Here is a 12,997-nt window from a genome sequence, read left to right as displayed (position 1 = left end):
TCCAATGCTCACTAGGCCTGGGGCACTGACCCTGCTGATTGAAGCCACCTGTGCACACCTGTGCCGGGGTGACAAAGACTCCCAAAGGGCGGCAGGGGAGGCAAAAGGCCCCACATCATCACCCTATGAATAAGCCGCCAGCCCCCTCCCGACGTCCATCACTGGGTTTGGAGGCAGCAGGTCTGACGCTGGTCTTAGATCTGGGACGACGTCAAGTCCCTCATTGCTTAAGTACCAAGCTGCGCCCCCTACAGGTGATGCCGGGATCACAGCTGGAGCAGGGGGAGGAAGTGAAAGCGGCCTGCAGGTGCGCACCTGAGGTCAAGGTCAGCGACCATCTGGCGCATTTATTAGCGAGAGTTAGCGGATACGAGGTGCTAGGGTGCAGTGGGCCCACAGTAGGCTGTGTGTGTCAGCCGTGTTTCTCCACTGTGGTGATCAGGCTGGCTGGAACCATCCCCAGACAGGACCCGGGCTCTGGAAAGGGACAAGAAGGGCAGCAGGGACAGCGAGGGGCTTCACAGGCTGTGGCCACCAGGCCCCGGGTGAAGCCTGGCTCTCCACGTCCTGGCTGTGTGTGTGTGTGTGTGTGTGTGTGACTGTGAGTGGGTTTCTAAACTCAGAGCTGTGATTCCTAGATAGGAAGCAGGCATTAAAAAACTGCACCGATCTCCCAGAGCTGCTGCCAGCAGGGGCCTGGTCTGGTTGCTGGCATGGCTCCAGTGCCCTCCGGGGAGACCGCCGGCCTCTGCTCCCTTGCCTGCTGTCACTTCCAAAGGGAGGGCCGGCAACAAAGCAGCCAGCCTGGGGACTTTCTCTTCAGCCTCTGCTCAGAGCCCTTTCAAAGGCTGCCAGTGGCCTGGCGGCCGTCTCCTGCCTTTGTGTCCCCCACCAGGGCTGTCACAGGCCTGGGGCTCCCTGCCTAGCATAGCTTCTACCCTCTGCGGGAAGCCAGCTGGACTTGGGGCCAGAGATGCAGCTGGGGGCTGGCCAGAGGCCCACCTGCCTCCCCTGGCTTCCCCCAATTCTGTACACTGAGCAGGGCAGGCCGCTGGCTCTGGCCCCGCGGGGCAAGGGTGTCCCACAGTGATGGGGACAGGGACAGAAGGGGCCTGACAGGGAGAAAAGGCAGGTCAGCTCGGTCAGTGAGGCCCTCTCAGACCTGCCACCTGCTCTCTGGGTGACCCCGGAATGTTCTGGAACTTCTCCAGGCTTCCGGTTCCTCGTTTGTGAAGTGAAGGCAGTAACACTCTCCTCTTGGCGTGACACGCTGGATGGACAGTGACTGGCATCAAGTGAGCCTCCATCAACACCAGTCCTCCTGCTATGTGTACACCTGATCACGCGTGGGCGTCTGTGTGTGCATGTGTCACGTGTGCACCTGCGTGGGTGGCTGGCTTCTGCCTCTCTGATTTTTTAGGACAGCATGGGATAAAGTGTTTCCAAGGCAGACAAAATAATCCGGTTGATGACTTCGCCAGGCTGTGGCCACGAGGACAGGGTGGCTGGCGTCCAGGCAGCCCTTGTTGGCGCAGTGGACGTACACTGAGGCTGCACCCACTGGGTCACCCTGGGAGACGGCTCCAGGGGCAGGAGAGAGCCGACAGGAGGCAGCCTAGGGGCGTGGTTTGAGGATGAGGCTCCAAGGGCAGCACTGGAGGGCCTGGCCTGGGAATATTCCCATCCCACGAAGACCCCTACACACGGCACACAGCCAGGCCAGGGGCTGTTACACGTGGGGCAGGACTGCAAGGGACCCACGGACTCTCCTGCGTTCTGTTCAGCCTCCCCGACCCCACCACACACCTACAGAGAGTGTGTGAAGCTGTGCCCTATTCCCGAGGGAGGGGCACTTGGGCAGTGTCCCCCACACCCACAAAAAGAGGGCCCTCAGTTTTTCAGAGTCAGAGTGCTTTGCACCCAGCACCCCCTCCCCTCCAACACCCACCCCTACCCTCAACTGCCACGACCACTTTATTTCTCAAACTGGGAGGTTCAAGGCCAGGGTCAGAATGGTTAAAGCTTTGTCACCTCAAGGGTCTCTCACTGTATCTGTCCAAGATGAGCTCTGAAGAGGGTTGTGGGCAGTGGCAGGGCCATGGGAACAGGTGCACAGGGCCTCAAGTGGCCACTGGGAGGAGGCAGGCTCATTTGCTGATTTGATTCTGGAGTGTGTGCTATCCTAACAGGTGCCATGCTGCACCTGTCTTGTTCCATCTGTTGCACCAGGGAATGGGCTGGACCCACAGGTCTCCTGTGAGCCTTACAATACCCCCCCCGCCCCCAGCAGGCACTCCTGCTCCCAGCTCCAAGAACAAGAAACAAGCTCAGGATGGCCCACTCAAGGCCACCCAAGGTCACAGAGCAAGGAAGTAGGAGGGGACATGGTCCTATACAAGTGCGGGTCTTTGTACTCCGCCCCCAACGATGGGCGAGAACCACACGGTCACCCTTGTCATTGGCACCCGGGAGGGTGTACAAGCTGGCCTTTGTGTAGCTGTCACACACACACACACACACACACACAGCCCAAGAATGAAGACTCCCATAAACTGGATGTGGATGTAAACTTCTTCCCTGAAATCCAGAGCGGGAAACACAGTGAAATTTATGGCAGAGTTTCTAATCTTATTTTCTCGCCACTTGCTGAGTAAATTTAGCCATTTTTCTGCCTGCAAATTGGATATTATCACCCTACGCAGGGCCTGGAGTCAGTGACAGACAGGAAGTCTTCGGCACCGGGGAGAGCCACAGGCTGCCTCGCTGGCCGATCTCCCTCGTAAAGCAATTTCCAGTTGACTTTTGTCTGAGCAGGTGGACGCGGGGCATGCTGTCGGCCAGAGCCAAGGAAGCGCTCGGACGGCGGCGGGCTCACGGTCCAGCTTGAGGGAGTGACATCAGATCTGGGTTCACGGCCATGGAAACAAGCGATGGCACGCACGGCTCGGAACCCAGCGAGTGCCAACGCAGCCTGCGCGTTCTCGCTGATGCTGGATGCCCTCAGAGGGCGTGAGAAGTGGAGGCTCCACACGAAAGAATGCCCCACGGTATCAGCGACAGGAGTGACAGTGCCAGGGACACGTGTGTGCTATGGTGCTGGGCCCTCGGGCAGGATGGAGAAGCTTCTAGAAGTGGCAGTCTTCCAAGTGGGGGGGATGTGGACAAAGGCCAGCAGACAGGGTGTGCTGGGTACAGCCCTGGGGCCTGTGATGGCCCGGGTTTGGGGGAGCATTAGCCCCCGTGGGAGTAGCGGGAGGTGCCTCCAGGAGCAGGCCACAAGGAATTCTGGGGGCCACATGGGGCACAGGATGTTGGTGGGTAGAGAGGACGGCTCTGACCACACCTGTGTTCAGGTGCTCTGCGGCCGCCTCGGCCTCCCGGGCCACACCCCTGCAGCCCAGGACGCACGGGGGATGCGTTTCCCAAGGAGAAGCCCGGCCCAGCCAGGAGATGGGATATTTGCATTCTCGGCACTGCTTGCAGGGCACGGCTGGCAGGAGGAAGGAAGCGGTGGCAGCGAGCCGGCCTCACGGAGAAGCCAGGCGGGGGTGGTGAGGAACTCCAGCCTGGAGCCTCTCCACCAAGACGGAAGCTCCGTCCAACAAACAAGCCAGGCTTGGCTGGATTCTTTAGCTTCTCTAAACCTCAGTTTACACATCTGTACAAGGGGGCAGTGGGCGGGGGTGGGGGATAAAGGGGGAGGGGTAAACTGACTCCACCCCAGGTTTGCTGCAGGGCTGAGTGCTGCACGTGGACAGCACACATCACAGCAGCTACCATGAAACAAACGTTTTACCCATCAACAGCTGGATCCTGTTCTCCACCTGCCTGCTCCCAGCGATGACAGCGGGCAGTTTCGAAAGGCTGGGTCGGGCACGCCTGAGCCTGCAGCTGAGCCAGAATCTGTTCCTGTGTCTTGTCCACCCTGTGTGCTGGCAGTGCGGGGCATCAAAAGGATAGCGGAGCCCCCCCCCCCCCCCCCGGATCTGGCCTCCAGCTCCCTGCCAGATGGCCAGGGCAGGCTGGGAGGCCGGGGCAGCGCTGGGACACCACCCACCTGCTCCAGATGTCCCATTCAGGCACGCCCACGGCCCAAGGGTTCACAGGGGGCTCTTCACAGAGACTCTCAGAACCAGCCCCCTGGTGCCAGGTGCCAGTAGCCGCCTGGAGCGGCCCTGGGCCCCTAACCGAGCTCAGCGTGGCCCCACTGGTCTCCCTGTGGGCTTTCAAGAGAACTCAAGGCCCCGGGGCAGCCAGCACCTGCTCCAGCTGACCCCCGGCAGGGGGGACCATGTGGCCACACCACTAGGCAGAAGGGTCTTGGGGGTGGGGGCTACCCCCAGCGCTGGCCTCAGGACACATCCTACAGCAATTAACCCCCTTCCTCTCATTTGCATTCCTGTCCCTGGTGGCAGATTTGTATCCACATCCCCAGGGCAAGACAATCTTGTTTCCCCAACAAAACCGATTATGCACAACAGGCCCAGGGATTAATCACCAGCCACAGGGCTGGGAGCCAATAAAAGAGGCAGAGATGGGAGGATAAGAACAGGAGCCGGAGGGAGGGAGGGAGGGAGGGAGCAGGACTGGTGTCAAGGCTCCGCAGGGCCAGTCTGGCGTGGGCAGCAGCTGCACCCCGCACATGCTCCCCTACCCTGGTCCTCTCTGTGTGGCAGTGGCCGTGACCTGGGGAGGGCAAGGCTGGCTGGGCCCAGTGCTCAGGCACCTAGGCACCAACAAGGAGCAAAGATAAGCCCTTGGTTGGGGCCTCCCTTACCGACCCCAGGGTGCCACATACCCCATCGTCCACTGGACCCACAGCCTCCCGGGGACAGCTTCACTCTTCTCACGCAGTGGGTGCCAAAGGGGCTCCGGCCACAGCCACAGCTCCTGGTAGGCAGCGAGCCCCCCTGCCCCCCAGTCATCGCCTCTGCCCTGTCCACTGTTGACTGGGCCACAGTGTCTGGGTGGTGCCTGGGCCCAGCTCCTGGGGGACCCTCTGCTGGGGTCTGCAGGACTGGGCCCTCTCAGGGCCGCAGCACAGCTGCCCTGGCCTCTCGGGAGCACTGGAGTGGGAGTCTGTGGCTGAGACCTTGCGCGACAGTGTCACTCGCACACACACATGCACACTCACACGCATACCCCCAGGCCCCGTCACCAGGGCAGAGGCCCGGCAGCCTGCGGCAAGGAGAGGCGCCCGACTTGCCTGTACTCCAGGGAGAACTTGGTCAGCTCCCTGTTGTTGTGGAGCCACTTGAACTCCAGCGGCCAGCTGCCCTCCGCCATGCAGGTGAGCACCAAGCGGTTCCCCTCCAGGTGCACCTGCGTCCTCACCGGCTCCGTCTTGAAATACGGGGACACATCGTCTGCAGGAGACAAGGGTACAAAGCCGCTGGTTATCACCATGTCACCCACACGCGGCAGCCTGCGTGTTACTCAAGGTAGACGGCGCAGGTGCAGCTGGGCGAGTCGCCCTGGAAGCACGTCAGCCTGAGTCCAAGGCTGGCCCACCAAGCAGAGCAGTCTGAGTCCAAGGCTGGCCCGCCAGCCAGCGTCCTGCCTTCCTCCGCCTGGACCACACCAGGCGCCCGCCTCCTGCCACTCCCACACTCTGGCACCTGTCCATGTCACACCCTTCCCTCCCGCTTTCTCCTCGGTGGGGATGCACATTTCACAGGGAAGCAAGGAGGCGGACTGACTGTGCTGCAGGTGCAGGCACAGCCCTGAGTCCCGTGTCCTGCTCCCCAAGGCTCAAGGAACCCTTAAAGGCACCAAGCGCACAGTCCAGTGGCAGACTCGGGGCTCAGGCCCAGGGCGGCCGGACCCAGTCCATGCACCTTCCAGTGAGCCCACTGTGCCCAGCAGGTGGACAGGCTCAAAGCCAGGCATGAAGCTGCTGGCAGGGCAGGCCCTGGGGGTCCCGACGTCCAGGCCCAGGTCCACAGACCTGTCCACACTGTCCACGTCCACTCCACTGCTTCCCAGCCACGTGGGGGTGGACACACAGGCGCCTTCCCGGGACTCCACTTCTCCATCGGCGGAGAGGAACAGAAGCAGCCGCCCTGACGCCGTAAGCACGAAGGGGAGCACCACGGTGGGCAGGGCCAGCCCAGGGAGCCGCTGCTTTTGGTTTCAGACAGGGAAGAAACCAGAGGAGAGGTCACGGCCCAGGGCTGTGGGGGCCCTCCTGCTCCCCAGGCCCAGCCGCGGAAGCATCAGAGGGGGCGTGGAGCCCTGGGTGCCCCTCCTCCCCTGGCCCTTGGATCGCCCGGTCCGGGGTCTCCCTGATCTTTAGACGGGTCCAGCACTGGTCTGCAGGCCTCCCTGGGCTCCCGCACGACCGGCAACGCAACACGAGTGGCACTGTGCTGTCAGCACCCTCACACCTTGCACCCCAACTCCAGGCCCAAGGGTTCAGTGTTGTGAATGCCCAACTTGGGGGATGGCTTGGGGAGGGTCCTCCTTCAACCTGCACCCTGCTACGGACCCTCACCGAGGTGGCCACCCGGCGGGGGGATCTGAGGGTGGGCTGCTGGTGGCTCAGAGAGCGAGGGTGGTCCCACGTCGGCCCCCTGACCACTCTGTCTGAGGTTTGCTGGTGTTCCAATCGTGCACTTCCGGCTGCTCGCCTGAACACGTCTTCCCATCACTCTTGACTACTATCCTGACAACATCCTGCCTTTCAAACTAGGGGAAGAGACTCGTCCTTTAGGGCACAGATGGGGGAGTGACCACCATCCCCTGGTCCCTCCCTGGAAGGCTCATCCCTCTGGAGGGGCTGGGGGACGGGAGGGAGGGGTTGGAGGGCTTCTGTTTGCCGAGGGAGGCGACCTGCAGCCTCCAGGCAGCCAGCCCCGTTCTCAGCTGGAGCAACAGGCTCGCTCCCCCTTCAAAGGCACACTGAATCTCCAGCAGCTTTCAAGAGCCCTCTGCATCCCGTTTTTAAAAACCCTCTGTTCGGGGCTGTCATCGCTCGTTTGTTTTAAAACAATAACATTCCCAGCCCCCGAGTGATTAAATCTCTCCCTTGGATGTGGCGCTGACTCAGAGCCACAGCAGGGAGAGCGGTGGGCGTGTGTGCACACACACGTGCACACGCACATGCACACACACACGCGCTCTGCACCCAGACACCCTCGCCTCCGCAGACACCCGCCCTCCTCGGCTGCACGTGCCAGTCCACACCCAGGCCCCCTGGGCGCCAGCCTGGAGCCTGCTGACGCTTGCTTGGATGGGTTCCTTGCAGAGGCTGTCGGAGATAAGGACTGGGGGAGAGAGAAGGGGAGGGGACAGCAGGCCCTGAGCCGGGCGCCGCGTGCCTCCCGTCTCATGTCATCTCACAAGGAGGCCTGGGAGAGACTAAGGCACCTGTCCGTAAACCACCTCCTCCGGAAATGCCCCTGCCCTGGGGTACAGGGGTCCCGGAGGGAGGCCCCATCAGGGCTCAGCTAGTGCCCCTGGACAGCCTGCATGGAGGCATGGGGCCGGCAGGGCATGGGCGGGCGCTGTGGGAGGAAGGGTACCCTGAGGCAGGAAGATGCTGGTGGAGGGAACTGTGTGCACACGCCTCTGTGTGTGCACTATGCATCCCTGTGTGTGTATGTCCACGTATGTGCCCATGGATGTCCTGTGTGTATCTGTGCATGTGTGTCTGTGTGTGTCCTATGGATGCCACTGTGCGTGTCTGCACACGTGTCCATGTGTGTCCTATGGATGCGTCTGTGTGTGTGTCCATATGTGTGCTCACAGATGCCCTGTGCCCGTGCATGTGTGTCTGTGTGCACCCATGGATGCCCTGTGCGTGTCTGCACATGTGTCTGTGTGCACCCATGGATGCCCTGTGCGTGTCTGCACATGTGTCTGTGTGCACCCATGGATGCCCTGTGCGTGTCTGCACATGTGTCTGTGTGTGCCCATGGATGCCCTGTGCATGTCTGCACATGTGTCTGTGTGTGTATTCATGGATGCCCTGTGTGTGTCTGGGCACACATGTCCTTGCATGTACTCATGGATGCCATTCTGCATGTCTGTGCACACATGTCGGTGTGTATACTTGTGGATACCCTGTATGTGTCTGTGCATGCATGTCCATGTGTGTATTCATGGATGTCCTATGCGCGTCTGTGCACATCTGTGATGCATGCCTGTGTGTTCAGTGTGTGTGTCTGTGTCTAAGCGTGTGCTTCCTTCCAGGGCTGGTGTCCGCGTCACAGGTGCACAAGGCAGTAGACATCGCGGGCCTCGGGGAAGTCGCCTCAGCTTCCTGAGCCGCACCTGCATGAAGATCAGATCAGAAAGCAGGTGCAGCAGGTGCAGGCACGTGCCACACGAGGTCGCTTTTACTGCTGATAACAGCTGCAGCTCCTCTTAGCCTTGGTGCCATGATGGTGCAGTGTACAACCTGTGCAACTGCACACAACAGCACCGTTGACCACCCTGTCAGTGGGAGGGGACCTGAGGATGCAGAACTGTGGCTGGATACACCCTCAAAAGGCGTCCTTTTCTTAAACTCCTCCTCCTTCCCAAAATAAACACGAGCACAAAAGATTTATTTTTTAAACTAGACAAAGTGACTTTAAAGTTCATATAATAACCATGAAGGACTAGCTAAGGGACTTCTGGGAAGGAATGGCCAGCCGGGGAGACTGGCACAGACACTGAACTATATTCTAAAGCTACAACAATTAAAACAGTGTGGTCTGGTGGGTCTAGGCAGGAGAAGGAATTGTCTAGAAGTCCAGATACAGTTCTAAGGGCCTGTGGGGATATTGAATGTACGATGAGAGTGGGATTTCCAATCAGTGAGGAAAAGATCAATTATTCAACAAATGGTTTTGGAACCGCGAAGGAGCCATGTGGGGATAAAAAAATAGAGTTGAATCTCTTCCTTACACTTTGCCTCAAAATAAATGCTGGATGGATCGATGTTTTCAACACGAAACATGAAATTCTGAACGAACTAGAAAAAAAATCACCGAGGTTTAAAAATAGGTCATCTTGGCAGAGCGAAGTCCTCGCCAAGTACTTTCTAAGTACTACACGGACTCGGGGGGGTCGCGACGCAGACGGCTACCTTCAACCAGCTAAAGCTCCGGCAAGGAAAAGCAAACAAATCCATCAACAAAAGGAAGCAACATGAGGCAAACCGGGGGAAAGACGTCTGGACCTGTTCTCACGGGCAAAGAGCTCCTTTCCCTGACAGACAAAATGTGCCCCCAAATCAATAAGACAGAAGATTAGCAAACCCGGAGAAACGTGGGGCAGAGGATATGAAGAGTTCACGGGGAAGACGCACGCAGGCACGCTCAGTCTCGAGATAAGAGAAAGCCAAACGGAAACTCAGTAAGACACCGTGTGGGTTTGTTTTTTTGGTCTCTATCGCATCAGCCAAGATGCAGAGTGTGACAGGTAGGCTGGCCTGTGGAGTTTGTTCATCGTCGACAGAGAGCAGTTTGGCAGTTCCATCACAGCTAGAAGTGCTCACGCTCGCCAATCCACCGACTCCTCAAGGAATCCGCCATCCTCAGACGCGCTGGGGCACGTGCAAGATGACGGCGCTTCAGGGCTGCACGGCTTGTGACAGCCACGGCTTGGAGACCACTTGAACGTTTGTCAAGAGGCTGCAGGTTAAAGACACGGCTGCACCTCCCCAAGACGCAGGCGGCTCTGGGAAAACGCACGGCTCGCCAGCCTTTGTTTGTTTTTTTTTCTTTAAGCATAAAACGGTATGAGGGGACTTAAAAAAATTCATGGAAAATGCAATGGGAGGTAAGTTTATTTCGGTGCCAAATCTGTTGAAATCCATTCACCGTGTTTTCACACATTTTCCATGAACCTCTTGTAGACCCCTGGTGCTTGTGTGTATGGACATAGGCTTTTTCTAGAAGATGACGTAAGAGCTAGCCCTGGGGGGCTGGGGACAAGCAGGCTGCTGGGAGGGCTCTGGTGGGAGGGGACCATCTTTTTACTCTATTACGTTCACATGGCTTTTATCTAACATTTTTATTTAGTTATTTGCATTTTTTCTTGAAAGGCAAAGAGGCAGAGACACACAGAGACAGAGAGGCAGAAAGAGAGACCTTCCACCCACCTGTTCACTCACCCAATGCCCACAGCCACCAGGGCTGGGCCAGGCCGAAGTCAGGAGCCTGGCGCTCCACGGGGCCTGCCATCTGGGTGGCAGGGACCCGAGGACTTGAGCCATCATCTGCCGCCTTCCAGGGTGCCTAGCAGGAAGCGGATCAGAGGCCGAGTGGCTAGGACTCAATGAGATGCTCTGATAAGGGTGTGGTGTCTCACATGGTGACCGAAGCCGCTGTACCCCAACGCCCGTCACCGTGAGCCACTTTCATTCGTGGACTCCAGCTAAGAGTTAGCCATTCACAGTCAGAGCCGCAGGTGCACACGTGCATACATGACAGAGCGTGCAGGGTGGGCAGGCAGGGGCTGTCCCCTCTGGGGACAAGGGGAAGGGATGGGTCACTGTGTTTGATTCAGGGGTGTCGCGTGGCTGAGCCCCTTGGGGGTCACCTTCGGGGCTGGGCGTGTGGCCCTATGGGATGCTTGCATCCCATATTGGGGTGCCTGGTTATGGCTCCTCTGTTTCCGACTCAGCTTCCTGCAGACCCGGGGAGGCAGCAGGTGATGGCCAAGGACTCGGGTTCCTGACACCCAAGGGAGACCCAGACAGAGTCCCAGGCTCCTGGCTTCAGCCTGGCTCAGGGTTGGCTGTGGCAGGCACTTGCAAGCAAACCAGCAGAAGGGACAACCCCTGACTGCCTCTCTGAGACTCTGCCTTTCAAAAAAAATTTAAAAATTAAAAAAAAAAAGTTACTTGCAGAAGCGGGCGGGCAGGAGGCCTCGGCTGGGGGCTTCCTTCTCATTTCCCGTCGCGGGTCAGGGGCCACTGATTGCCATCTCCCCTTGATGTGCCCACTGAATGCCCCCATTGTCAACCTCAGGTTCTGGCCTCCAGGCTACACGGCCCCACACACAGGCTTCTCTGAACTTCAACTTCTCTGCCCCGTGCAGAATAAAGTCACCATTCTCTAGAGTGGCCAGCCCCCACCCTGCCCCCACCCTGTCACCCTGCAGGGGGTTTGACTTCCCAGCCGGCCCAACCCTGGGAACTACCAGGGAGCCAGCCAGCGGGCCGAGGACCCCAGGGGGAAGGTCTCCACCAGCCATCTACTTGGCCCAGACATGTGCACCTGCCCCCAGAGCCTGCTTCCGGAGCTACTGAGCCGGCACCAATTCCCTTCCCAGCTCAGAAGCCTCCCCAGGCCCACATTTCAACAGTCCCCCCGGACTCCTAAGAACAGCGCTGCTGATCAGGAGTCTCTGGACAGCTCTGGAGGGGGCTGGGAGGCTGCAACCCCGGACTCACACACCTCTCCCCTCCGCATCTCCAACAGCCCCTCAGCACCACCCCTCCCTCCCACATTGATCTCCCCAGCTCCGGAGAGCCTGGCTGGCTGGCCCTGGGTGAGAGGGAGCAGGCACTGAGGGCAGGCCCTTCCCCCTGAATCTCGCGTCTCCCCAAACTTGTATTCCTGCCACCGCCTCTGTTCCACGCCATTTACGGAGGCACCTCATGTCCCTTGCCTTGGGTGACGGTCACCATCTTCCACAGTCACTGTCTTCCACGGTCACTGTCTTCTACAGTCACTGTCTTCCACGTGCAAAAACGGTCAGTCCGGTGGCTCTCCACCGGGCTCTGCCACACAGGCATAAAGCAGACCCACGGAGCCCAGATCTGTGTGCTGCCCCTATGGGACTTCCGGAGATCACCTCCCCGTTCCCACCCCATCCACGGCACGCGAGGGCTGGGGGATGTTCAAAGTGCTCCGCGGCCACTCCCGTGGCATTCTCACAGGCTCCTGGATCTGGGGGTGAAATAGGAGGCAGCTGGGAGACGGGAGTCAGCTGTGAGGAGGGTGAGCAGGGGTGCGGGGTTGGGGGCATGGGCTGAGCCATGCAGGGAGATGAAGCTGGGAATGCAAGAGGTCAAAGGCGAGCCTGAAGGAGGGGCAGGGACCCAGAGGCTTGGGGGCTTCTAGGGCGGGAGACCCCAGCCCATAGCTCTGCTCAGCTCACAAGCTCCCAGGGGCCACTGCTTTCCAGGGGTCTGGCCTGCAGGTCCCAGTGGGAGATGAGAGCGGTGTCTACACCCCACTGTGTGCTAAGGGAAGTGTGACACAGAACAAACCTCCCTCCTGCGCTTCCCGTCTCCTCAGTAAGACAGACCAGAACCCTGCCCTGCCCCAGAAGCCACTGGGAGGACCACACACGCCACCCGCTTGTGCCATGCAACCCTCTGGGGGTGACATAGCTGGGAGATGGGGACTTCCTGCTTCTCAGGACCACGCCCTCCAGGAGCTCACAGCTTCTGGAAGGAGCCCACCCAAGCCTCCCCAACTCAGCCATCTTGGGGCCACTGCTGGCCATCGACTTGCCCAGAGTAGCTGGGAGGACTTGAGCAAAGGCTGAGATGGGGTAGAGGCAGCCTGGGCTTCAGCAGGGTGGATCTGTCCCACAGTGTCATTGATCTTGCAGGTTCCTCGGCAGATGGGGGATGGGACCATGCCTGGGGAGGGGGCTCAGATAGAGGCTGCCAGGGCCCTGCTCGGCGCCCACCTTCCAGGAGCAACATTCGGGTGGGGACACACACCCACAGCCGCACGCTGGGCAGGTGCCGCCCGCACAGGAGCCGAGGGGTTCCCTTCCCTGTCTCATCCCAGGGGCGGCCCGGCCTGCCCCTGCTCCTGCCTCTCCCCCTCCCCCTCCAGCGGGCTGCCAGCCCTCTACCCCTCTCCCTCCCCACTGCTGTTCCCGCAAATGAGATGCTAATTTATGCCTCTCCCTTGCCTCCAGTCTCCTGGCAGATGCCTGGCCCAGCTCGCCCGGTGCCGCCTGCATGCCAAGTGCTTCATTAGCCAGCAAGGAAGCCTCTCGCCCTCCTTAATCGAATCCCCGCCAGTGACCCTCAGGAGAGCCA

At 59.7% G+C, this 12,997-nt stretch overlaps 1 protein-coding gene across 3 annotated transcripts in view; it reads right to left on the bottom strand.

Annotated features, from left to right (window-relative positions):
• Positions 1–12,997, bottom strand: part of SDK2 (sidekick cell adhesion molecule 2) — a 236,085-nt gene that overhangs the window by 119,933 nt on the left and 103,155 nt on the right. For all 3 annotated transcript variants that reach the window (XM_089317879.1, XM_051825916.3, XM_070060373.2), the window contains exon 2: positions 5,207–5,366. In XM_089317879.1, the coding sequence (XP_089174005.1) occupies positions 5,207–5,366 (160 nt within the window). The remainder of the gene's footprint in view (positions 1–5,206; positions 5,367–12,997) is intronic.

This window comes from Oryctolagus cuniculus, chromosome 17 (genome assembly GCF_051225735.1).
Source record: "Oryctolagus cuniculus isolate XC-2025 breed Fujian yellow rabbit chromosome 17, ASM5122573v1, whole genome shotgun sequence".
In the NCBI taxonomy this organism is placed as follows: Eukaryota; Metazoa; Chordata; class Mammalia; order Lagomorpha; family Leporidae; genus Oryctolagus; species Oryctolagus cuniculus.
The sequence above is the reverse complement of the archived record's forward strand: the minus strand, read 5'-3'. Positions and strand labels throughout refer to the sequence as shown.